Source organism: Gadus morhua, chromosome 8 (genome assembly GCF_902167405.1).
Source record: "Gadus morhua chromosome 8, gadMor3.0, whole genome shotgun sequence".
In the NCBI taxonomy this organism is placed as follows: domain Eukaryota; kingdom Metazoa; phylum Chordata; class Actinopteri; order Gadiformes; family Gadidae; genus Gadus; species Gadus morhua.
Genome location: NC_044055.1, coordinates 8,217,539 through 8,244,894, shown reverse-complemented (window position 1 = coordinate 8,244,894; position 27,356 = coordinate 8,217,539). Strand labels below are relative to the sequence as shown.

Genomic DNA, 27,356 nt, shown 5'->3' with positions numbered 1-27,356 from the left:
GTCGTGCTCGCGGCGTGTTGGCCCTCGGGCCCGCCAAGGCCTCTCTCCCCTCGATCACACGAATGGGCCTCGAAGATTACCGTTTCGATAGGCCTATGTCAATTTAGAAAATCAAACAACTGATCGATATCGCTCACAATTATTTCTGTAATTGTAACTCGTGTTTTCTCAAGCTATCACACTTAATGAGGGTGCTATCTGAGGCAATGCTGATGGTGGAGGTATTTTAACAATGCATGGGCTAACTGTCTTAATAGCTCTTAGTAGCTACTGACATTAATGCTCATACACACAGTTCGGTACGCGGTATACTCACGCTCATGGTTGGTTTCTGTGTTTAACCGTGACTTATTCCGACCTTTTCTGTCTTCTTCTAATGCAAGTTATGTCGTTTTTAACTTAATGAGACACCGTGATGATAGGAGCGTTCAACTCGATGTCGTTTTCTCTTCTTTTCACTAGCCCCTATGGTGGTAATACGTCATCACTCCCAAACTAAATTTCTTCAATCAGAAATTAAAAGCCCTTTCAGACCGCTTGGTACCCAATTTAGGAGTACCGAAAATAGGAGCGGCTCAGCACGCTTATTTTGGGACCCTGGCCAACTATTGGCAGTGGGAACGCCAATATAAGCGGACCGAACCTCACCTCACCGCTCGATGGAAACATGCTGTCCCTTTAAGTCCCCACTGTACGTCATAAATCAGCCGTCGATACGGGCGCTCCTCCACAGGACTTGACATGTGCGTGTAGTCCGCCCGGCAAAGAGCAGGCAGCAGGTCACTTAGAGCCAGTGGGACTGTCATGATATAAACTTCACGTCTTCTACCTCGTTCGACTCTTGGGAAACAAAAGCGCGTTAAACGAAGGCCTACTTATTTTTTTCTCAAATGACTCAACAAGCATACGTCGTCTCTGTTTCTAGTCATTTGGTTTTGGAAACGGGTAGCCTTTTCGCCCAGAGATTGGCCATAGTGGGCCACTTAGCGTCCGAGGTGCAGTGGAGCACTAGGTAGCGCGTTCATGAACGGTCGGTCGAGGCTCCCTGAGAAGGATGGCTATGACCGTGGCGAAGATACTGCATCTCTTGGCGGGAATGGGGATGGCTTTTCAGGCTCAAGTCAGCCACATGCAGTTACAATCTCCATATGGTGAGTCATTTCTAAATCCTTATTCAGTTTACATAATAGCGGTAATTATGGAAGTAAATCTGTGCCATCGGATTTTGAAAACAAAAACCCATTGAATTGTATGCACTCAATATTTATGCATTGAAATAACGTATCTAATTTTTTTGCCTCTGAATTTAACTCTTTACAATTTCAATGCATCATTTTCACCTTTATTTTTCAATGTAAAAAAATTCAAAATCAAAATTCAAAATTCAAAACCAAACATTTTCAACTTCCCAAAAGTAAAAAAATTAAGTTAGGTAAGTTAAATAAGATAAAAGTAGCCTTTCTACTTCATCATATTTTCAGGTGATGTAATCATCAAGTCCATCAGCAGTAATTCTCATAGCTTAATTATACTTTAATTATTATTATTTATACTTGCACTCTATATTATAAGTATATTCTTATAAGCTCACCCAGGGTCACCAATTAACACCTTTCATCAGCTAACAGTTTGACAGTTACAAAAAAGATTTGCGTATTAAAAACAATTGCTTGTCTTTTAAAATGTTCCACACACAAGTAAAAATACAAAATTCATTCAGGGTACAAAGTCGAGTTTTATTCAGACCCCAGTGAGTTATAATCAAACCTGAATTTAACCAAGGCAATTATGCAGTCTTAGAACGGTGAAAAGTATAACAGGAAAAAAATCATACCGTCATTATCCGGCAACTCTACCTAGCATTTCTCTGTTGTTTTCCCAGCAGTGTAAACAGTGTATAATTAACTCATTGGTTTATTCCATTCAGATGCGCTCGAGCCCCCGCATGGACTACTACACCAAGGTATTTCTTTGTTGCGGTTGTTATTTTCAATACTGGATCACTGGTCTATGGAACCGGAATGATAATTAGTTCCATTAGCCACCGCTGTGATTACCCTGAATATGACCTCTCTGTGAAAAGCTGTCCTGCCTAGCCTAGTAATCAAGCGCTTGCAAAAACCAAAAGCAAGTCTGTTATGATGGAACAACTAGTGTTGTGTTCAGAGCCTCCTCCCAAGTCACTTCCAGTCCACTTCCCTCGTCAACACCCGTCGCGGAGGGATTGATTTAGTGTGTGTGTGTACACAGCACGTGCATACAGCTGTATTGTCGCTGAGGCTGCTGCTGCTGTCAAAGAACCACCGTGACATTCCCTCTCAGGGAATAGGCCCGTCCCTCCTACATCTCCCTCGTACGTCGGGTCGTGGACCGGCCGGTGTGAAGAATGTGAGGCATTCCTTCACCCTCTAATGTGAAGGGGTTTGGTGAGCAGGAGGAGACACACTGTTGTGTTGTCAATGGCCGGTGTGGTCGTGGCCACGATTAAAACAAACAACAGATTTCATGCAACATGGCACAATCCTTCTTGAAATATTTTTTCTATGGCTCATCATTGGCCAGTTGATAAACACAGTTTGCTGGTTGGTCAGCACATTGTTATCCACTGCGGTGGCATTGGTTTCAGCGACATAAAGACGAACACAAAGACTAGACTGTTAAACATTGCAATGCCAACAACATTTCTCTCTCCCATTTTGGCGTTCAATTCAGGGGTCTACCATGCCGACACGCAGGGGCTAGCCGCTCAAGACACAGGGGCCCATATGGACCCGGGCTCCAAGCCTCGGTCGAGGAGGTGGACTCCCAGAGGCAGGTCTGGGGCCCCTAGTTGGGCCCCTGACAAGAGGGGCCATTACCGAGACCAGCATCGACCGGAAGAAAGCGAGCCAGACCTGTTGACCGAGGAGGGACACGACAATTCCTCCCAAATCGTGGTACGCCTTTTCATAAAGTCGTGGTGGGTCTCATCCATAGACGAACAGAACAACACAAGCTAGAAACATCGTTGTGTGCGCAGGATTAAATCATTTAGAGGATCTATTTTGTGGTCATTCATTTCGATGACTCCCAGCTGATTAGGCTGGTGGTAGTAGAGTAAGGATGTATTTTTTGTTTTGACAGGACATCGATCACGTCTACTATACGTCTAAGATCTACGGCCCGGGAGACCCTGGTGGTAAAGCGCTCTGGTTGGACATTGATCAGATCTCAAATGCGGACAGGAAGGTCCACGGCTTCATCTCCAACACCCACAGACAAGCAGCCGTAAGGAAGGAACATATGAGAAGAATGAGAATGAGTTCATCAGACACTTGAATGTAGTTGTTAAGTAAACAACGGCAATGTACGTACAGAAAATAAAAAACGTAATTCTGTCGTAACAAGTTTTAATCATATTGTTTTAATGGAGAGTAGAACATGTAGCTTGAATGTATCAGGGCTGTCGTTTATTGATATCATGGAATAGGATCCCAAAAACAAAAAGTCTTTGTGGACAGGAAAATTCAAAACCAAAACTCCAATAAGCACGCCCCTTTTTCTCTCCCTGTCCCTGATTGGCTGATGCGTCGCTGCGATGTGGATTATTTTAGTAATAAGCTATTTATTACTAATTGTGCCTATTAGGCACAATTGAACAGTGATGCTAATGCTATGGTAATATGATAGAACCCCTTTTTTTTTATTTGCCTCCAGAAAGTCAATCTTTCCTTTGACTTCCCCTTCTACGGCCACATATTAAAAGAAATAACAGTGGCAACTGGAGGTAAGTCGAAACTGAACTAAATGCATTCAACGTAGGCATAAACCAAGGTTGTATGTCACAGAAAGACTATCTCAAATACATTCTAACATGTGCTTGCGTGTGGGTCTCCCCCCTCCCCTCCCCCCTCTCCCCCACATTAGGGTTCATCTACACTGGTGACACAATCCACTGGATGTTAACAGCCACCCAGTACATCGCCCCTCTCATGGCTAACTTTGATCCCAGCCTCTCTACAGACTCCAGTGTATCCTATGTAGATAATGGTAGGATAAAAATCATCGAATGACCAATCAATCCAACTCACATTCATTTCAGTGAACATATATTTCATTGTGTGTTGTATTCATTTCCATGTCGCGGTGTGTGTGGGTGTGTGGGTGTGTGTGTGTGTGCGTCTGGATGTGTGTGTGGTTGGTGTTGTTTGTGTGTGTGTGTGTGTGTGTGTGTGTGTGTGTGTGTGTGTGTGTGTGTGTGTGTGTGTGTGTGCGTCTGGATGTGTGTGTGGTTGGTGTTGTTTGTGTGTGTGTGTGTGTGTGTGTGTGTGTGTGTGTGTGTGTGTGTGTGTGTGTGTGTGTGTGTGTGTGTGTGTGGTTGTTTGTGTGTGTGTGTGTCTGAATGTGTGTGTGGTTGTGGTTGTTTGTGTGTGTGTGTGTGTGTGTGTGTGTGTGTGTGTGTGTGTGTGTGTGTGTGTGTGTGTGTGTGTGTGTGTGTGTGTGTGTGTGTGTGTGTGTGTGTGTGTGTGTGTGTGCGTGTGTGTGTGTGTGTGTGTGTGTAGGCACAGCGTTAGTGGTACAGTGGAACCGGGTCCACCTACAGGACAGCTCCGAGCTGGGGACCTTCACCTTCCAGGCCACCCTGCACAGTGACGGACGCATCGTCTTCGCCTACAAAGACGTCAGTCTCTACCTCTTTGTGTGTGTGTTGTCATGCTAGCTTAAGCCTTGATGCTGAGGTTCTCTCTCTCTCTCTCTCTCTCTCTCTCTCTCTCTCTCTCTCTCTCTCTCTCTCTCTCTCTCTCTCTCTCTCTCTCTCTCTCTCTCTCTCCATCTCCCTCTCCCTCTCCCTCTCCCTCTCTCTCTCTCTCTCTCTCTCTCAGGTGCCCATTGCTGTGGGGGACATCAGTGCTCAGCACCATCCGGTCAAAATGGGCCTGTCGGATGCTTTCGTTGTGCTTCATAAGCTAGAGCAGATACCCAGTACGTATTCAGCTCAGCATGTGTGTCATTTGTCAGATGTGATCCCGGTTCTCTCACAGTTGATTCAGTGAGTTAATGCCATCAATTATTTATTCAGTTGATACGTTTATTCTCAACGAGATCTCTCAATGAAATTAATTATTGAATTTCTGTTTCTTTTTCCAGACGTCCGACGGAGGACCATTTATGAATATCACAAGGTGGATATCCTGAAGTCCAATATCTCCAACTGTACCGCAGTGGAGATCCTGCCTCTGCCCAGTAAGAGATCTGCAGACTAAGTACTATAGCCAGAGATGGAGGTTAATGGTCGGAAAACACCCTCAACAGATACATCTAAGACCCCATTCAATCGCTCCTGAATGTGTTTTGCTAAGGCGGATGAATAAACGGTGTGCGTTTTGGACATTGCAGCGTGTGTCCAGTTCTCCAGCTGTGGTACCTGTGTCACGTCTCAGATCGGCTTCAACTGTAGCTGGTGCACCAGACTGCAGAGGTGACCCTTTAGTTTCAATAATACACTGCAATATGATATTATATTCATACTTTTTTGTGGATCCAATATATTCACCAAAATGCATTTGTCTTGTGTTGTTATTTGAGATTGTGATCATTTGCATCCAGTGCTATTTTGTTACGGGTCTCAGTAAGCCTGGGTATACCCATTCTGCCTTGTGTGCGATTTCATTTCGCGCTGCTAGGCAGCCTGGATTCCATGGATCCGATTTTCGCCCGAGATAGGGAACCAATCACAGTACGGGGAGGGACAGCAAGGCAATGACGAAGTCTATGCGACACACCAATCGTCTTCTTCCTCGTCAAATTTCTGTCGCTCTACATACGTCATCTGGTATAACTGATACGATTGGCTGTGAGCTACGTACAGACTCGTATGATAGACAATCATAACGCCCAATAAACGGCTCCGGGCAATCGTACACCACGCCTCAAATACGAGAAAATGAATGTGTGGTTCCCAGACCTCTTCTCAATGTGGATCGAGATGAGGTCTGGCGTTAGCCTGGCTAGGTCTCAGTAGTAAGCCTGTCCATTCCCTGTGTTCAGATGCTCCAGTGGATTTGACAGAAGCCGCCAGGACTGGGTGGACCACGGCTGCCCAGAAGAGGTACGAATCCTTTCGTTTCTCAGCCGCGTTCCACCGCAGCCGGTGCTTCACGGTGGTTCCCGTCCCCAGCGGTCGAGTTGAGGTGCGTTGGATTTTTCTTCCTCCCCAGAGGCGGGACCCGAGGTGCGTTCCCCCGGCCGACCTCACCAAAGCCAGGCCCCACCGCCCCACCAACACCACCACTCCGGTCTCCGTCTCCAGCACGGAGCGTCACAGAGCCTCAGCGACCAGCTCCACCACCCTGGCTAAGGTCTCCACGGCGACCGACACCACCACCACCACCACCACCACCACCACCACCAGCGACGGCGGCAGTGTGACCACGTCCGCAGCGCAGGACCCCAGCAGCTCCCCAGCGGAGGGTCAGTTCCTGGCGCTTGATGAACGGTTTCAACGCATTATCAGACAAACCAATTCATTCAAACTTACGCGCAAGAATTTGAGCACTTTTTTTGCGAGCTCAAATTGTTCCAATTTCTTTTGTGATTTTTTTTTACAATCGTAAATATTATACAGAATTTTAAAATATTCTAAACTCCATTCACTCTCTGTGTATAGATCAGGCAGCAGGGCAGCAGTCTGCATGAAAATGAGCATAAATGGTCAAACTGTAAAAGAGTGCACCCCCCCCCCCCCCCCTCCCCCCGGTCTGATGGCAAACCCAACCACCTAACTAACCAATTTCCTGCGGAAAACCCTGCGTGCTATCGTCTTTAGCGTTCTTTTAAACAGAAACCATCCACCGCATCCACCCAGTCATCTGTGTGTCGGCTGGTTCCCATGGATGCCTGCGGCCAACACATGTCAATGTTGTGACAACGCTTGTTTTCGCTTCTGCGTTCCTCAAGCCCTGCAGTCACAGTGTTTTCACCCGTCAGCCCTTTCCCCATGCGCAGCATCGCGTCATTATCGTCCAATCAATAAGTGCCTGTTGTCATGGCGAGGTACACAGGCCTAGCGTGTTCCGCCGGGGATCCTTGGAGGCCCTTATTGTTTGCGGGGGTCAAGTGGTCAGCTATTTCCCATGGCCCCGTGAGGGTCATCGGCGAGTATATACAACGCCATGTTAAATACTACATACTGTACTCAGCTGCGGAGCGACCGCGACGTATGGGCATCGCTTAGAAAGCACACAAGGAGGTATACTGTATGTATGCGCCGGAGGTTTTGTTTGGCCCCGGGCGCTTTCTTGGAAAACACTGTGTGACGGAAACGACGTTCCCGGAGAAGTCGCATGTGCCAAGGAGGTTTATAGGTAGAACGTCAACACAATCAGCTGGATGTATGTCCTCCTGATTCAGAGGGGGATTCCACAAAGCTTGCTTGTGCTCAATGGCGCAAAGTAATCTATCAATCTAATGCCGATATCGTTTGACTGGGATTCATAATGTGGGGGTGTCTCTAACCTGCAATGGCTTGATTATCGTTTTTTTTGGATTCACAGACAACGCAAAGATGGAATCGCACGTCAACGAAGCACGTAGGTCACCTGTACACCGATACACTACTACTCATTCTAAACTCATTTTGACGTTGCCAAATCAAACAATAGATAATTCAAAAATCCAAATAGCACATTTATTTTTGATCTTGCATATTTAATGCGAACAAGCAATAAATAAAAGAATCGTTTTTTTTTCTGTTTATTTTGCCAGCTGAGGTAGACGGTTCAGGGCAGGGGGAGGAGCAACTGCAGACCCGCCTCCTGGCGGCCATCATCCTACCCATGGTGATCATCGCCACGGTGATCCTCCTGAGCGTTTACATGTACAACCACCCCACCTCCACCGCCAGCCTCTTCCTCCTGGAGGTGCGTCTGTGATACTGCTGTCTTCCCTGCTGATTTCATGCTGAAATGCATTGCTACCTAATGGAATATCATATGATGAATGTGATGAATGACAAATGCGGATCAATGATGGACAATAACGTTTGACTATCCATGTAGTTTCATAGCAAAAACGTCAAAATAAAATGTTCCGTCTAATGTTCTCATCTGTCCCTTACTCTATAGAAACCGACTGACTCTGTGCTTTACTCTCTGTTTCATCCCCCGACATCCCTCCCCTCCACCCACCCCCAGAGGCGTCCCACCCGATGGCCCGTCATGAAGTTCCGCCGGGGCTCGGGGAACCCGTCCTACGCCGAGGTGGAGGCGGGCCTCCAGGACAGGGACGCCACGGCGGTGGTGGACCCCAAGCAGGCCTTCATCATCACGGGCCGCAGGGAGAGCGACATGAAGGAGGGCTTCATCGTCCCCGACCAGAGGGAGCGCTGCCTGGTCTCCGAGAGCTCCTGACTGGGGACTACGTATCCCAGAAGGCCATGGGATAAAGCGCTAGAGCGCTATGCTAGAAACGCATATCACAAACAAAAACTGGCAATGCATTTTTTTCCTGATTGGCAGATTTTTCCTCAAGTTTATTTTGAGGTAAGAATTGGGAGGATCTAGAAGAGGAAAAGTAACAAACCTCTATGAGGAATAAAGTATTTATGAATTAAACGGACTGACTCGAAAGCGTGATCCGATACTTCTCATCAGCGCCGACTTCAACGTATAAGAGAAGGTTTGCGTCGGTGTGATTTCTAAATGACGTCCGCCCGGTTGACAGATGCGTCTGGAGATCCCAGAGACCACGGAGCAACAGACGGATCGTTTTTTAAACGGTGTTTGCTGAGCCGTCTGCCCTGGTCATCCCCCGTGTGTGTCAACCGCGACGCGGAGCCCCCGGGCGGCTGACCGCCGTGTTGACGCTCTGCTCAGGTCGGTCCACAGTGACGTCCGTGCTCCTGCCCAATGGCGCTGTGTCGTTCACACTTCCCTGGGCAGCGGGAATGTGGCGCGCCGGTGTTATTTCCTCCTCCGCTCCAAAATACTGAGGCCGTTTCCCAGAGGCCGGGGCCCACCTTGTGGAGGGCAGATGCCGGGCACGCCGTTCCCATCACAGTCATGCCCCGCCCGCACTGAGCTTTGTTCTGACCTCTGACCTTCTTTCGTTTTTTTTTCTGTGAAAATCTAGACTTGAAATGGGACTCTGTCCAAAAGTAGCCCCTGTCCGTTTAAATCCCCTTCAGGGGGTTTAGGTATGTTGTGGATGGAACGACAGAACGACTTTTGCTTTCATCAAGGATGATAATGTCGATGGATATGCAATTTGGAAGTCTTGCCACACACATGTACATGCAAACACACAAACGGATTGACAGCATTGCTCTTGAGGTAAACCAGTGAAACATTTAGTATATAATGGACAGGGATAGTTCATACGAACTGTGATCCTACCTGGGCCAAATTCTTCGGTGGAGGAATGTGAAAATGACACCGTGGTGACTAGTTCTGCACATCAGAAGTAAAAGTTGAACCATAAAACATGTTTTTTTTAGAACTTTGGGGTCTCTTAACGTCTATTTATTGTACATTTTTCCCTACTTTGTCATTAATTAAAGTCATAGCCATGAAAATACTGATTTTATTTTATTTAAGATGCAGTGCACAATTCCAAAAGATGAACCAACAGTTTAATCTCCCTGTCAACTTTTCTACCAAGAAATAGAGTTTTTCACTATCAACTGACAAAATATTTGGCAACATAGAACATCACGCAGTTAAAATTAATTCTCTCCAATCTCTAAATCATCCTTCTGAATATTTGTTGCTCACTGTTAAATAAACAGTGAGCAACATATGTGCATTTATTACCCCCAATTTCTAAATCCTCCTGAATGTTGCTTTTAAATAACCGGTACAATAAGTGCATTCAAGGTTATGCAGCTTATAAGGGACATTGCATTTGGTTATCTGTAAAGCATTTAAGGAGTGGCTTCATATAATAAGGGTCTTCAATCATTTTGTATATGTTGCATTTCAAAGTTAAAGGTATATCAAGTAACATTTCTTCATTAAGATAACTAAAAAACGACTAGACCTATGTTATATATTTTGTTGAGTTGTGTACTCACATGATCCCAAGTGTTTCCAACAATAGTAAAACCGACTACGTCTTTTGTTATTCTGTTCATTGAGAGACCGTTTGTGGCAGAAATGATATATAATACCTTCAAATGTCAACTATGTAGTGATACTCAATGATACATTCAAAATAAACAGAGTGACATAATCATTTTAAGCTAAAAGAGACAATTCATATCATATGGTTGGACATTTTAACACTCTGATGATCCCTTGGATCAAATTGTTAGGAAGTCTATAATCCACTGTCATAGAAAAGTAGAATCATATTTATATTAAATGGTTAAGTGTCGTTAAAAGGCAGCCATCACCTCATTGGCTGAAAGCATCTCAAATGCCCTATAAGATGTAGCGGCTGAAGATCGAGGCACTACTCGGTGGTGGTAGTACGGTATTAGATGGTGATCCGGGCTTGCTAGGAAACACTGCTCAAACGTCCTTCCCTTATCACACATAGGGGAACACAAGCAGCGTGTTAATTACTGTAATAAGGTCAGGGAAAAATTATTATAATAAATTCAGTTTTCCAGTAAGGTTCTCTAACCGATCCTACGCTATGGGCATCAGGCAGAGAGCGATACCGTGAATGGGATACCAGTCAATTGCAAGGTAGTTCACAGACAGAATTTTTAGTGATACGTTTTTTGGGGGATTTTATTATCTTATATACACAACTGAATTGTATTGATCTGTTACCCTAATGTTAAATGAATAGTGAAGTTCAATTAAAGCGCCAAACTCGGAAGATATTAGTTTTGTTCTCTTTGGCGACACCTATGGCGGTAAGCGGTAATGTTCCCTAGAATCTTAACAGACATGAAGAAGTACCCTCACCTTCCACCGGGGTAGCAGGTAACCTCCTCCTGAGCTGCCGAGACGAGGGCGACGCGTTTGGCTGTGGTGGAGACTAAGAGACAGCACATACACAGTAAGAATCAGAACTCAGTGGCTGAGCTCTGTCTGTAGGGTAGAGACAGAGAGAGAGACGGGGATAGGAGGAGGAGTGGCTCTCGGCACCTGGCCTCAAGACTGGTGTGTTAGTGGCAGCTGTTGTCAATCACTCATCAACCTTCTCTTTAAAACATGCGTTTGTACCCTGAGTCTGTTCAACTCCTTTTCACATGTATTATACCATGGTGGGTATCAGCCTGACCTGAGTGGTCTTGGCGTGAGGGTCTACTACTTTCAGACCGGCGTTCTTCAGGGCAGCGATCCTGGCGGAGATGTTCGATACCTGCGGCATAGTAAACAAAAATAAAGGAATACTTTTTAAAATCCTTTTTATAATTTTATGTCAGACTCGGTCAGTGGATCTTTGGGCAACATGGATAAAATAGTCTCCCACAGAGTTTCCTGATAGGGATTAAAAACCCTATGATAATAATTATTGCTCTCCCATAAAGATAATAGTTCATATTAGAGCTGTCAAGCGATTAAAATATTTAATCGTGATTAATCGCATTAATGTCATAGTTAACTCTAATTAATCGCGATTAATCGCAAATTCTTTTTCTATGCTAAATATCCCTTGATTTTTTTGTCCCATAATTCTTCTCATTTTAATTCTCTTATCAACATGGTGAAGTGCATCGGCTTGCCTTGTGCAAATGATTTTTTATTGATAACAACATTGCCATATACACTGATCAAAACAGGACGATACAAAAAAAGAGCCTATAGTGCAATTAAACGACTGCTTTGAACAAATGCCATTTGAACATAGCAGTCAGGCTACTGCTTCTTTGTTTTGAGCCAAAGAATTATTTTTTTATTTTTTATTTTTATTTTTTTTAATAAAATAATTGCGTTAATCGCGCGATAAAAAAATTAACGCCGTTAAATTTGGTTTGCGTTAACGCCGTTAATAACGCGTTTAACTGACAGCTCTAGTTCATATTAAAGACTACACGGAGAAGAGTACAATAAAAAAAAAATTAGATTAAAAAGTTACAAAAGGTTATTGGTTTGCCAGTCGAGCCTAGGAATAAAAGGCAGTAATGAACCAACAGAAGCGCGTGTTGACTCCCACCTTGCGCCCGGACTGGCGCACCTTGGCAGCCGCCGAGGCAACCTTCTCCTCCAGGAAGGAGAGCTCCCCGTCCGGGGTGTCCCCGCTCACCCCCCTGGCGCACTCCTCCAGTTCCCCCAGCTCAGTCTCCAGGCTGAAGGCGGCGCCCGCTGCCACGTACACCTACATTAAGCGGTAGTTCAAATTGTACACATTAAGAGGTAGTTCAAATTGTACACATTAAGAGGTAGTTCAAATTGTACACATTAAGAGGTAGTTCAAATTGTACACATTAAGAGGTAGTTCAAATTGTACACATTAAGAGGTAGTTCAAATTGTACACATTAAGAGGTAGTTCAAATTGTACACATTAAGAGGTAGTTCAAATTGTATCAGTATAAGAACATTAATGTGTGGCAGTAATGAGTAAGGTCTTACGTTCTCCTCCAGTCTGGAGAACTGCTGGTCCAGCTTCAGGGGGTCCGTGCCGGGGGCCAGCAGGAGCTGGGGGGGGGCCGGAGGGGCCGGAGGGGCCGGGGACCCCGCCCCCTGGAGGATCGCCTCGGTGGCGTTCAGCACCTTCAGCATCTCCGTGGTGAGGCCACGCAGAGCCACGGCCGAGTACCTCTGCAGCAAGGCATCCGCACACACACACACACACACACACACACACACACACACATGAACCCACACACACACACATGAACACACACACACACACACACACACACATACACACACACACACACACACACACACACACGAACACAAACACATACACGACCACATACACACACACACACACACACACACACACACACACACACACACACACACACACACACACACACACACACACACACTTTAACAATACATGTATTTATTACAACTTGAAATGTTATATTTTAAATTTCACAATTTAAAAAAGTGTAGATCTTTCAAATCATTAAGGGTGACGGATAGCTAAATATATATATATAGAGATGTTGCTTTCACTTATGGATATTATATTTGTTCAAGCCAATTTTAGGATGGTTATTTTGCGATGAAATTGTGTCACATATCTAGCTCTGACTGCAAATCCGAAAATCAATCCATAGACACCAACACATGAGGCGGGGGATAACGGATAATGGGAGAGGAAATAGAGGAATAGAGATGGAGTTAGTTAGATAGTTGTGACAGTTAAAGGTGAGCCACTCAAAAGTGATAAAGTAATTTCTAGCCACATCAGTTAGTGCAGCCATTGCCTTGCAATGCAAAGAACCTCCTAAGGTGGTGGGAACAATTATTTAAAAATACAGTTTGGTAGCGTATCAATTATGTTATTATGATGTTATTGTGTTAGTATTACAGCTTTTTATATTATGCTTATATCTTCTGATTGCATTGTGTATCACCAGGCCTTTCTTCAGAAGTGCCTCTATAGCGACACTCTGACCTGTCTCTCTTACGTTATGAATCTCCTCTGGGGAGTGTATGGACGTCTGATCTTCTGGCTCAATGTCTCCAGCTTGGCCTCCACTGGCGCTCGCCCCCTGCTCCTCGAACCGTCCTGCCATCCTGTCTCCTTCAGTCCTCATCTCCTGACTCAAGTCCCCCTCGCTGCTGCGGAGCAGTCCCAGAGTTGTGCCATGGCCTTGTCTCTCCTCTGTCTCAGGATGGTCTCTTTGGTGAGACGCAGGCCCACTGTGTTCCCCCACCGCCTCTTTGGATAAAACAGCCTTCTCTCCGTCTAGGTTGTACATATCACTGTCCCCCTCCTCTCTCGTGGTGCTCATTATTCCGTCCAATTCCACCTCTTCAGGTTCACTCGTGTCACTTTTGGTTTCTGCGTGTCGCCAATCTCTGGCCGGCAACACCTGCTCTTCTTCTGAGTTCTCCAACTCCAGTTCATAACGTAAAATGTCCTCTTTTGAGACCCTCGTTTGATTTACGGTTGTAGTTGGATCCCTGGGAGTCTGTCTCCCAGCCTCCTCTCCCTGCCCTGTTTGTAACAATCGTTCTTCTCTGTCTTGCTGTCTGTCTTCTCTCTCTTGTGTTCCATGGATAGGAGCACAGGATAGCACTTCCGTCTGGTCTTCCCGGGGCCAGTCTTTGTCCTCCGCACCGCATCCTCCACTGGGACTGGAATACCCGTGTTCCCCTTCCCCCTCTGTCCCATCTCGCTGGACGGTTACCTCCATCGTCCTCCCCTCACCACGTCGCCTACTCTCAGACGACTCTGCATGATCTCCGTCTTTGTCTTGGCTGTCTGCGGTCATTCCCCCTTCCTCCCTGTCTTGGGCTACATCGTCGACTACCTTTGCGATGCCTTCCCCCTCTTGGGTATCCAAGAGATCCAACATCCCCCTGGCTAGATCCGCCATGCTGCCCTTCCTCTCGGCCCTCGATTCCATCGACACACCCTCTCGCTTCAACCTCGTAGACCACCGTTCCTCCATTCCCCTTCCCGCCCCGGGATCGCTCCTCTTCTCTGCTCCCCACCTTCTGATTCTTCTTCTTCCGCCTCCACCTCTTCCTCCACCCTCAACTACTCCTGCCCGGTCCAACTCATCCTCCGTGGAGGAAAACTGCGAGGCGCTGACCAGACCGGCCAAGTCCCGGAGCGGGGAGGGCAGGGTGGGGCTCTCCGCCTCCCTCCTCCACAGGAACCTCTCCTCCTTCTCCAAAACCCCTCCCCCGTCCTCCCTCCCTCCCCTCAAGCTCTCCTCCCCCTCGTCATCAGTGGACGAGAACTCCCCGGCGCTAACCTGCTCGGCCAACCGGCACAGCCTGGCGGCCATCTTCCCTCCTCTGGCGCCGCCCTCTCTCTCCCGATCGTCGTCCCCTTCTCGACCGGCCCGGTCCAGCTCGTCCTCCGTCGAGGAGAACTGGGTGGCCCTGACCTGGCTCTCTAGTTGGAGCAGGTGGAACACCAGCTCCTCCTTCTTCTGCTCCGCCGTCTGGCTGTTCCTCCCAGGCACCTCCTCCTCCTCCTCCTCCTCCTCCTCCTCCTCCTCCTCCTCCTCCTCCACCTCCACCTCCTCCTCCTCCTCACTTTCTCCACCCCCTGTCGGCCAGCCTCCCTCGCGATGGGCGGACGAGGAGAAGGACACTCTGGACTGAGAGGCAATCCGACACAGGTTGTATTCCCTCTTCATCTCCTCCTCCTCCTCCTCCTCTTCCTCCTCCTCCTCCTCCTGCTCCTCCTCCTCCTCCTCCAACTCCTCCACCTGCTCCTCCTCCTCCTGCTCCTCCTCCTCCTGCTCCTCCTCCAACTCCTCCTCCTCCTCCTCCACCTGCTCCTCCTCCTGCTCCTCCTCCTCCTCCTCCTCCTCCTCCTCCTCCTCCTCCTGCTCCTCCACCTCCTCCTCCTCCTCCTCCGCCTCCTCCACCTCTCTGTGTTCTCCATCACTCCTCTGATAGCTCCAATCCATCCCGTCCTCTGGGACTGACGCGTCCTCCGATCTCGTCACATCCACGTCCTCCTCATGGCTAGACCTCCCGCCCTCCTCCAGCTGCCCTTCCTCTTCGTCTCCGTTCTTCTTCTTCTTCTGCTCCTCCTCCTCCACGTCCTCTTCCTCCTCCGTCCCCCGTTGGGGCCCCTCGTCGTCGTCGCCCCCGGCGATGGAGGCGTCCGAGAGGCTGCCCTGCCTGGCGAGCTGCTGCAGTCGGTACACCAGCTCCGCCCCCATGACGCTCCCTTCCTGGTGACGGAGCCCGCCCTCCAGGTCCAAGGGGTCGGGGGAGGCGGCCTCCGAGGTCAGCGTGTCGGGGGCGGTGGCGGGGTCAGATGCATGCTGGGATGCGGAGGTGGCCGTGTGGTTCCCGTTGTCGGCATCCTGGTGGTTTCTTTCGCACTTCTGTAAGATGAGGAACGATTAGGATAATTAACGATACGATTAAGCATGTGACTATACTCTTTTAGCTAAAATGTAATTACTGCTAGGTATATCAAGGATGTTGTTTGCAAATTGCAATAATCATTTATTTAAAGGATAAGTAAAGGAGAATAACGTTTTTTACTTTTGCTTAACAAGTCATTTTAACAGGGTTCCTACACATAATTTGATCTGCTTGTTGTTTGTTTGAACCCCCTTCAATGCCTTAATAAGTTTAACAAATAAAAAAACCAAATTTCTTTGTACAAACTATAAAATAAACAGATATAATCGTGAACTCACCGAAAGCGAGGACGGCTCCTTCTCCCTCCTACTCCTCTTCCTCCGTCGGGATCTCCTGACGCTGCCAGAGCCCTTAAGCTCCTCCCCCGCGCTGCTGTCCCCCTCCCCCTCCCCGGCGGTCCCCTCGGGGTTAAAGTTCAGGTTGATGACGCTGGCCCTCCGCGAGGACGACGGCCTCCTGACCTCCAGGGGGAGCTGCCTCTTCATGAAGGCCAGCGAGGGCCGCCGGTGCTTGGAGAGCCCCTCTCCGTCGACGCTAGACCGCCGCCGGGCCCCCAGACGCGGGGGGGGGGTCCTGGGGGGGTCCCCCCCGAGGACCGGCAGGCCCAGGTCGCCGTCGGTCATCTTCTTGTGGAGGTCCTGCAGGACGGTCCCCCAGGAGCCGGAGTACTCGGGCGGGGTGTCGGCGTCTGAGGCCATGGCGCTGTAGGCCGACACCTGGCCGCACTCCTGCTCCAGGGCGCTGAACACCAGGCTCTTCCTGCGCGTCAGCAGGCTGGGCCGGGACAGCTGGCCGCTCTGCAGGGTGATCCAGTTCCCGTCCGGGCTCTTCAGCACTGGGGACGGAAGGCACCGCAACCGTGAGGAACAATTGGTATACACATAAGGGCGAGGTCATCGTTCATAATAGGAACACATTGCGTTTGTGTTGCGCTTCTTATGACATAAAACAATGCTTTCAATAGTCTGTCTGTCTGTCTGTCTGTCTGGCTGTCTGTCTGTCTGTCTGTCTGTCTGTCTGTCTGTCTGTCATACATTATACTGTATATAAGGTACAATGCATGACCTTGTCATGGCCAAAGAGATGTCAAAAAAATAGCAAACATGGACAAAACTAATCCATTGGTAGATGGAAGTGTTCCTTCTCAAGAATAACCAAACACAAAAATCGTTCTGCATCATCTCAGGCAAACGAATAACAGCAATCTATACTTTCATTCACAAAAACTCGTCACAAGATATGACTTAGTAAGAGCAGTTACAATTGAAGGCGGTTAGACTTTGTTATCATATTTTTTTTACTTTAAGCTAACACCATGGTCTCTTATATCTTACTAGAGTTGTCCAGAAGGCGGTCGACACTCTGCCAGACAGCTGACCCTTCTCCCTCATTCCTCAGTCCCATTGGAAGATTCAGCTCGGGGAGGTCGTTGTCCAGCAGAGAGAAGGCCGATTGGGACCTCTGGAAAAACAATGACCAACATCAGTATAGGGACTATGAAGGAGTTATCATATCAACCTTCTGCGTGCTGAACAAATAGGGAATGATGCAAATGTAAGTGTTTATAGGTGGCCAGTAGAGGGCAGCATATCACAAGTTATGTTTTGTTCAGGTTGAGAAATGTCCGGGCACACACAAAAACAGACACATGTGCACACATAAATGTACACTGGCGCACACACACACACACACACACACACACACACACACACACGCACACGCACACGCACACACACACACACACACACACACACACACACACACACACACCATGTATTGCTTTGTTCCCATGAACATTGTCCTGCCTATGGGGTGGTCCTCTTACCCAGATCTTGGCCTGGCGGGCGAGGGAGCCGTGACCAGCGTCTGGGGGGCATTCCTGGTCAGATCCCGGCTTCATCTCGGCCAAGCCTTTCCTCCGCCTGATGATCTGTTCATGGAAATGCCAGCAATTAGTTCTGCAAGCTGGGCTGAAGCCCACCTACACAGGCTGGTTCATTCGGTTCCCGGTTCTGGCAGCGGTCGGTTCCTTGTGCGGCTCAGTGAATTAACTCAAACATTTTGGACTGACTATGAGACATAAAAGACTTGATTTTAAAGATCCATGAACCCAGAACCATTTTTATCTTGGTTTGAAACGTGGTTATTTGTCTTATATGATCGTAAAAATAGTCATATTTCTTTGATCACTTTTACTGAAATTTGAGAAAAAAGGGTTAAAGACTTTTGTTTTTGCCATCCTCCCCAAAACACTATGGAACGTTCCACATTGCTGCGTTCGTTTCATGGCGTCAGACTACCTTTTCCGAGGTAGTAAGACGCCAGGACCAAGGGGCACCGGCGACTTGGTTTGTTGGGCCTTTGGAACACTTATTGTATAAAACTCTCAGCCCAGAACACATTTTTTCAAATCGAATATTGTTTGAATTCCTTCTGAATCGGTGGGTTCACTGGCCCCTTAGACACACAAGAGTCATTGTGTGTTGCAAAAATAAAAACTGCACTTTGTACTTTTTGGACGATAGTTTTGGCCAGCTCCTCGATGAGTTCCCCTCTGTTCTCTCGTAGATAGAGGGCCTCCTTCTGCTTCGCCTGGTCAGTAAACAACAATAACAACGACAACATGAAGACAAACAAGGGAACTTCACTGTGGGGAAAAGTGTGCCGTAAGCAGATTACTCCTCTTAGCACATTAAATGTTTTCTCTGTGACTCATTGAAAGCGCTTACGACACTTTTCAGATTACAGAAGGAACGCAAATCTCCTGGGAAATTAATGCTGGTGATTGAAACTGCTGAAGCGTAGTGAGGAATTGAACCATACATACACAGACACGTACACACACACACGTACGTACAACTACACACACACACACACACACGCATGCAGACACTGATTAATGAGGGAAAGTGAGTGAGTACATAATCATGATTAATATCTGAATGTATTCAATAAGCACAAATAAAATACATTTGAACCTGCATTCAATATTAAGAGATCACAGATCAATGCATTTGGTTGCATGTTCTACCCAAAGGGTGAAAGGCACATGGGTAACCATCGCACCTGGTTGTCGGTGTGAAACTCAGCCTTGGAAATGGCTTCATCTATGGCGTCCCCTGCCACCCGCTTTGCCACTGTGAGGGTGTCCGCCTCGCCATGCTCTGGGAGAGATGTAAACACGACCATTCATGTATTATCAATCCATTATTTTAGACATCAATCCTACCGCAGTTCATCGTCCAGTCGTCCAACCATCTGTCCACACAGCCATCCAAATGAATATTTTCGTCATATTATAAGGTGATGCACTAGGAATTAACTGGGTGACACAAGAATGCTGGTAGAGACATTTGTATCCGTTTTAACTCTGCTTTACTAGCCAGTAGAACACTATATCAATTAACCAGTGCTTTAGGGTGCCCCCTACAGCATTGGAGTATCAAGGCATCCAATTGACACTATCAATTGGATCCATAATAAAAACTAAACCTTCATCCATTAGACATAATCCTCACGGTTCACTAAGTTAGCATCAGGTAAAAGCGGTACGGTGGGAAGAGATACAGACCTTCACTCTGTCGGCAGAACGCCGTGTCGCTCTCACAGACGCTCCCCTCCGTGTGGACGCTCTCCTCGTAGGTGCTGCCCTCTGGAAGCACAGCAGCACACGGAGACAGCGATGAAACACGATGCAGCCAATCAGAGAACCCCGTCGGAGGGATGAGAGGGCATCGTGATGGCAGCTCAGGCACTGCTCCGTTCGGACTGCAAGTGGCTCAGCGTTAAAGACAGAGGCCAGCCAATACAATCATTATGAATACCGAGATGTATTCTGAACTCTGAACACAGATGTGTGATTCATCACTATTTACGTTGATATTGTTTTATTTATTTTTCCGCACAGGGTGGTTATAGACACGTTGAAACACGACACAATTCATACAGATTCACATCTTAAGTTACAAAGCTAGCTAAAGAATAATCAATTCATTAAAGATTTGGGTTCAAGCAAGTTGAGCCCTAAATATTCTTCCATCAGCACCACCACTACCACCACCACCACCACCACCACCACCACCACCACCACCACCACCACCACCACCACCACCACCACCACCAGCAACACCACCACCACTACCACCACCACTACCACCACCACTACCACCACCACCCCCACTACCACCACCACCACCACCACCACCACCACCACCACCACCACCACCACCACTACCACCACCACTACCACCACCACCACCACTACCACCACCACTACCACCACCACCACTACCACCACAACCACCACCACCACCACCACCACCACCACCACCACCACCACCACCACCACCACCAGCAACACCACCACCACTACCACCACCACCACCACCACCACCCCCACTAGCACCACCACCACTACCACCACCACCACTACCCCCACCACCACCACCACCCCCACCACCACCCCCACCCCCACCACCACCACCACCCCCACCACCACCCCCACCACCACCACCACCCCCACCACCACCACCACCACCACCACTACCACCACCACCACTACCACCACCCCCAGCAACACCACGACCACTACCCCCACCACCACCACCACCCCCACCCCCACACCCACCACCACCACCACCACCACCCCCACCACTACCACCACCACCACCACCACCACCACCGCCACCACCACCGCCACCACCACCACTACCACCACTAACACCACTAACACCACCACCACCACTACCCCCACCACCACCACCACCACTACCCCCAACAGCACCACCTACCTTTACCCCCACTGTGAACCAGAGGGTGGTGGTGTTCCTCATCACTGGATGGGTGACCATGTTCCTGCAACAATGCTGCCGTTGATGGTTACATAAGAGCATTACAGCGGTCTCATGTCTGTCATAAGCTGGCCTCTGCCTCCCCCTCCTCTAGGGGCTTTAGACCCCCCCCCCCCCCCCCTCCATGGGGTCCAGAGGTCACGGGGTCACCTACCAATCGCGTTAAAGTGCCAGAGGAAGGATTTAACCCAAATGATGAAGCAGAAAAGCATTATAAATGCACAGTAGGGCAAATAGATGCACCCCGTTCAGATTGCCTTTCTAAAGCCGACTAGCAAACATTTCAGCAGCAATATGAAAGATGGACTAAAACAATCAATGGGGGGAAGGGTATAAATGTAAATGTAAATGTAAATGGACTGCATTTATATAGCGCTTTTCTAACCATTGGCCACTCAAAGCGCTTTACAATATTGCCTCACATTCACCATTCACGCACACATTCACGCACCGACGGCGGAGTCAACCATGCAAGGCGACAGCCAGCTTGTCGGGAGCTAACAGTCAGGGTTAGGTGCCTTGCTCAAGGACACCTCGACACTCAGCTAGGAGGAGCCGGGGATCGAACCAACAACCTTCAGGTTACCAGCCAACCCGCTCTACCTCCTGAGCTCCTGAGCTACTAATTCACTAGAATAGAATTGTAGTGAATTATAGTGAATGAATGAAAGAGTCCCATGAGCTTTGAGAGTGAGGACTGGACTGGATAACTTTCACAGACGAATTCAGGAGGAGATTGACAAATATCAAAGAGTTGTTGAAATTAAACTGAAATAACACCCTACGCATGTCAGGGCAATGTACAACCGAAGTTTATAATCGTCAAGGTCACAGGGATACAGAAGTTGAGTCATTAAAACAGTTCTGCATATGTTTTATTATATAAATACAAGGTAGAGGTATAGTCCAAACTTGAACTCTGACAACCTTCTACACTCTACAGCCCAGACACACACACACACACACACACACACACATACACACACACACACACAAAAACACACAGTATAGCAAATGACTACACACACACACACACACACACACACACACACACACACACACACACACACACAGACACACACACACACACACACACACACACACACACACACACACACACACACACACACACACACACACACACACACACACACACACACACACACACAGACAGCTACAGTCAGACATTATTATTTTTTATGACATCTACCAATTGGTTTCAAATGTATTTTTGGTACATTGTTAAGGGTCTTCTATAAAATAAAGTAAAGACAGAAAACTCTAAATAAACTACAGAATCGTGAACCACACCAAATGTGGAGCGCAGATCATGACCAAATGAAGTGCCTTTTTTTTTAGACGTGCTGTGTGTGTGTGTGTGTCTGTGCGCGACTGAGTGCGCTCGAGCGTGTGTGTGTGTGTGTGTGTGTGTGTGTGTGTGTGTGTGTGTGTGTGTTGGAAGAGGCCTACCTGTGAGCTCAGCCACCATGCCCCGCTGTGCCACGTGTTTCCTGTACAGGGTCTTCAGCACCTTGGCACTGCCGAACCTCTTGAAGCGGCCTTTGACGTTGACATAGAACCACTCCAGAGACTGGATCTTCAGCAGCCTGTCAGTGAGACACAGAGAACAGGTGGTCCCACACACAGACGGACGGGGCTTCAGAACGGTCTACGGAGATAAGGCTGAAATCATTCATGAATGAGATGGGTTGTGTTGACTACAAGTGATCTTTTTGGCAGAAAGTATGAGGATACATGACTCGTGCATGTGTACGGTGATTGATGTCAAAATTAAGTATCGATATGTAGAGATGGAAAACACACAGACATACACACAAGCATACACACACCAACACACACACACGCCCACACAAACACACACACAGACACACACACACACACACACACACACCAACACACACACACAAGCACACCAACACACACAGAATACACACCAACACACACACACCAACACACACACAAAACACACACCAACCCACCCATGCACACCCAAACCGACGCACACACACCCACAAACACAACAACACACAAACACACACTCCCTCCCCAGCGCTGTGTGTACCTCCTCTTCTGGCAGGTGCAGCAGAGCCAGGCGCGCTCGGCCTTGCGGTAGGCGCGGCAGGCGCGGCACACGTCCAGCAGGCAGTCCCCGCAGCGGCGCCGCGGGTTGAGCAGGAAGTTGAACGGCGAGCAGCAGCGGATGCAGCACAGCTGGTTGAAGCGCGCCTGGCGGGAGAGCAGCAGGCAGCGACCGTCCTCCTCCTCTAGCTCCTGGCGGAGGTCACTGTGGGGGGGGGGGGGGGGGGGGGGGGTGATGTCAGAGTATGGGGAGAGGGTTGGGAGGGGGTGGTGACGATAGAGTACGGGTGTGGGTGAGGGGTTTGGGGTAGAGAGGGGGAGATGGGGGAGGGATTGGGAGTAGGGGGGTGGCAGGTTTGGGCAGGGGGAGGGGGGAGAGGAGAAGAAGAGAGACAGAACGAGATGGAGGGAGAAGGAGAGAGGCGGGGAGAGACGAAGAGAGATTGGAGAGATGGATTGACAGTGAGAGGGGAAAAGGTAAAGAGGGAGTAGTGAGTTTGTGTGTGTGGAAAGATGAAGACGGCATAGAGTAGGAAACACACCACAAGTAGATGGAGATTAAAAAAACAGACCATACACATTTTTAGAAACCCAAGAACATGTGAAAGAGGGCATACATATAATACATACCTAATATTTCACACACAAGAGGACTGTATTTACTGTGTGTGTGTTGATGTGTATTTTTAGGGCAAGGTCTTGTGGAGTGCTCCTGTACATGTGTGGATACCTAAACAACATACCTACAGTGTGGTCTACATTAACAAGTGACTTGCCCTCTCCCCATTCATTCACTGAGCCCCTGTTGTTCGACAATGTTTCAATAACACTGGCCAACGGGAAAGAATTAAGTCAATGTTACGTCAAAAAATAAACATAGTTGGAAATCAAACAACGAGATTAGCCGCTGATTAGCACATTGTGTTGTCCAAAGTTAGTTCAAAAAGCGCCCTGCGGGATAATCGCTTTACAAAGAATCACACGGAGGAAAGCTGGGGAGCCTTCCAGCCACCAAGTGGGTTTAGACAAAGTAGAGTTGGTGTGAGTGTATTGAGTCTGGATCAGATAGATTGATTCCACTAAAGTGTTTCCACTGTAGATTCATTAGTACAGCCATGGAGGTGAAAGTCGTCTGAACACAGGTGTGCATGTATCAGACCATTCAGGATGAACAGACCTTTAGACCAAGTCATCTTTTTCTTAAAGGTGCAGTGTTGGATTTATTGACTTTGAGGTTGCAGATTTCAAACCCCTCCCCACCCCTCCTTTGCCAATAGCAGAAGCTACGGTGGCATGTAAGGTACCAGTAGGTAACTAAGGTACCAGTAGGTACAAAGCTACACTATCATGTAGCTTTGCAGTACTAGAGATAATATGCTACTGTTCCTAAGGGCTTTTTTTAAAACTGACCTGATCTGACTTAACACTTAAAAACTAGTCCAACAGCACACAAAACAAAACCAACTGAATCTTTAGAGCTTTTTCATTCCCGGCCCTGCAGACTAACCTGTGCATACATTAAATCACTTTAGTCATGGGAATAAATTCAGGCTCATACACACACAAGAGCCTTTGGGATATGACTAAAGGCTTTGAAGAAGCAAGTAGAAAACATTAGGAAGTCGATGAGAATAGCACAGGAAAGGGAGGTCTTTTCCTGCTAAGTGTTGCGGGAACACTAATCTCTATAACAGGACAACTTCTCATGTGCCATGATTTAGAACCGTTACAGTCACGCCTTCATAACTGCATGGAATGCAAATAACAGAGAGTTCAATGTTGACTGAGAAGAGGAGACGTTACAGAACTACTCTGCCTCTTCCTTCGTCTTCTTTTGAGTCCCTTAAAGCAGCGTGTTTAGACTGTAGGCAGCCATCACTTCCATTGTACATTATTTAAGTGTGTGAAGATAAAGGCCATGCACCCACTGCTCAATCAGACCCGGGTGGTCTTTCCTCCAGGGATAATGATAAAGTGTAAATGCATTTTAATGGGTAAGACACGGGGAGAGTATTGAGAAAGGATAATCAATTGTATTTACTCACATTCCAAATAATTTGATTAAAATGAAAATCCCTATTTGAGAAACCTACCTCAAATCAAAGTAAAAACCGACCTGGTAAATAAAAACTAAAATACAAGTTACTTACTTTCCATTTATATTTTATTGCAAAATAAAAAGAAATAGCACATTTTTCTCAAACTTTTTAGCAGATCCAACAAATAAGGATAGTCAATGCAGCAATTAAGGCAATCTCAAACTCTCTCTCAATGTCTTCCTCTATATTCTCCCCTTTCTTCCTCACCTACCCTGTTCTGTCTCCATTTCCCTTCCCAGAGTGGACAAATTAAATGTCCCTTCTTAAAATAACAGAATTGACATTAAGATCTCTGTTTTCTCCTGCGTTTTCCCTGTATACATCAGGGAAAATCAATCCATAATCAATTCATCATTTTTGAACACATGTCAAGCAGACACTATGTACAAATCTAAAACTGTCTAACAGCTTACCCCAGAAGTAAAGGCCTTAAGTTCAGTCCCTTCAAAAGAGCTGTCCTCGTTGATTTTAGGTCCACACTAATGAGGATGCATTTGAAAACGCTTTTTTTTCAAAGACGCACTACTGATGGAGCATCGGAGAAACAGTATGAGGACGGAAAAGTGTAGTTTCACATTTGGATGTTTACATGTGTGCATGCTTATATGGTGGGGGAAGGGAGGGGGAGGTGTAGGGGTCACCCACCTGAGGCGCTGATCCTCCTTCTTCCTTAACTTCATGTCCCTCTGCACCACCTGCAACACGTGCTCCGCCTCCAGCTCCGTCAGGCCGGACAGGTCCAGCTTGTGCCCCATCACTACGGTCCAGCTAGCCAATCGGATGTCTCACCTGGGGGAGACAGACGGGAAAAAGAATTACGATATCTTTCTGTTTCTCCACATCTGTATAGTTACATCTACTTACACAAACAGATACACTCACCCACACCAACATACACACACACACACACACACACACATACACCCGCACACACACATATACACGCACACACACACATACATAGAAACACACAAACACACGCACGCACGCACGCGCACACACACGCACACACACACGCACACACACACGCACACACACACACACACACACACACACACACACACACACACACACACACACACACACACACACACACACACACACACACACACACACACACACAATCACACACACACCTGCAAAAGCGATGAGTGCTCTATAGACTCATTGAAAGCGTTCATTTTCACTGGGCGGTGCAGAAATAACGGACAGGCATTTCAACCTGTTGATAGACATCTAGAAGAAGTAGGCCTAGTCTGTGTTTTTGTGCACTGAGCGCTACTGATAAAAAAACGATATTGTTAATTTTGATCCGAGATCAATCCTTTCGTATCTAGGTGAATAATCAAGTGAAACAACGTGCAGGCCGATTTAGGATTAGAGCTTGAATAATCGAACAATCTCAAAGGTTTAGGATTATTTACAAGGAATGGTGTTCAGCAGCGCCTAGCACATTACTTTAAAACCTACCAGCCCTATCATCTCCTATCTTTAGATGTGGTATATGTGTGCGTAGATAACTCAATCAATAAGGAGGACAACATTAGCTTCATATTCAGAAAAACTCACCGCTCTCGCCTGAACTCGGGAGCCCACCGGTCCGCGTCACCCACCAGGAGGTAGAAAAAATAAAAAAATGAAAAAAAAACTTCTTTGTTTTTGTGCCGAAAGTATTTTACAATTAATGAAGCTAAAATAGAAGTCCGAAACAAAATTAGGATTAAACGAAGTCTTTTAACGCAAAGTATTTTTCTTTTCCATTAGAAGACATGCTTGACATTTATATGGCGGTCCGAAATATCAGCAAATCACACCATATTCAAATATATTGCATATTTTTATAGTTCCTACAAAACAAACGAAGTTTACGAAAAAGGAAATAAATACAAAGTAGGCCAACTATAGCCTACTATAGGCTATGACACGAGTCCGAGTATTCAGAAACCTTTTTTAAAATGTATTTCTGTAAGGTTGTGGAAAAAAAGTCTTGGTCTGCCAGTAGCTTTTGCCTATACTCAGGCATTTACAGGCTTTACAAATCTGTCTTTCTCCCTAGAATGGATGGATTTCAGGGGCGAGCAAAACCTCTTAAACCCTATTACAGCCTGAGCAGCACGGTTACCAAATGTACCACTGGTACTTCTCCACAAGGGAGCGCTATGATGCGCTGCAAAATGTCCCATTGCGTTACCGTAATTGTTATCCAATTATATTGATAACTAATTACGGTGAAAGGTCATGATAAATATTTAATAGGCCTATTTATTTAAAATAGGCATATTGGATTTTTGTCTAAGGACTAACTAAGTTATGCTTAATTCGACGTAAAGTGAATAAACTCTCTCTCTCTCTC

The 27,356-nt window shown here is 47.1% G+C and overlaps 2 protein-coding genes across 2 annotated transcripts; one reads left to right on the top strand and one right to left on the bottom strand.

Annotated features, from left to right (window-relative positions):
* The first annotated feature begins 504 nt into the window (after nt 1-504).
* On the top strand, nt 505-10,207 carry plxdc2a (plexin domain containing 2a). Its single transcript, XM_030364769.1, has 15 exons — nt 505-1,151; nt 1,928-1,963; nt 2,713-2,936; nt 3,124-3,267; nt 3,697-3,766; nt 3,907-4,029; nt 4,542-4,660; nt 4,863-4,962; nt 5,128-5,223; nt 5,377-5,458; nt 6,028-6,088; nt 6,198-6,450; nt 7,533-7,568; nt 7,744-7,898; nt 8,172-10,207. The coding sequence occupies exons 1-15, from the start codon at nt 1,055-1,057 to the stop codon at nt 8,385-8,387; spliced, it is 1,812 nt and encodes a 603-aa protein (XP_030220629.1). The 5' UTR covers nt 505-1,054; the 3' UTR covers nt 8,388-10,207.
* myripa (myosin VIIA and Rab interacting protein a) lies at nt 9,543-27,320 on the bottom strand. The gene is made up of 17 exons (XM_030363386.1): nt 26,573-27,320; nt 25,649-25,792; nt 22,888-23,109; nt 22,275-22,411; nt 19,526-19,606; nt 19,021-19,118; nt 18,466-18,546; nt 17,780-17,884; nt 17,289-17,415; nt 16,233-16,789; nt 15,420-15,911; nt 13,521-15,266; nt 12,505-12,693; nt 12,088-12,249; nt 11,212-11,292; nt 10,893-10,965; nt 9,543-10,501 (listed from the first exon to the last, which is right to left on the bottom strand). The coding sequence occupies exons 2-17, from the start codon at nt 25,756-25,758 to the stop codon at nt 10,488-10,490; spliced, it is 4,275 nt and encodes a 1,424-aa protein (XP_030219246.1). The 5' UTR covers nt 25,759-25,792; nt 26,573-27,320; the 3' UTR covers nt 9,543-10,487.
* Nucleotides 27,321-27,356: the final 36 nt, after the last annotated feature.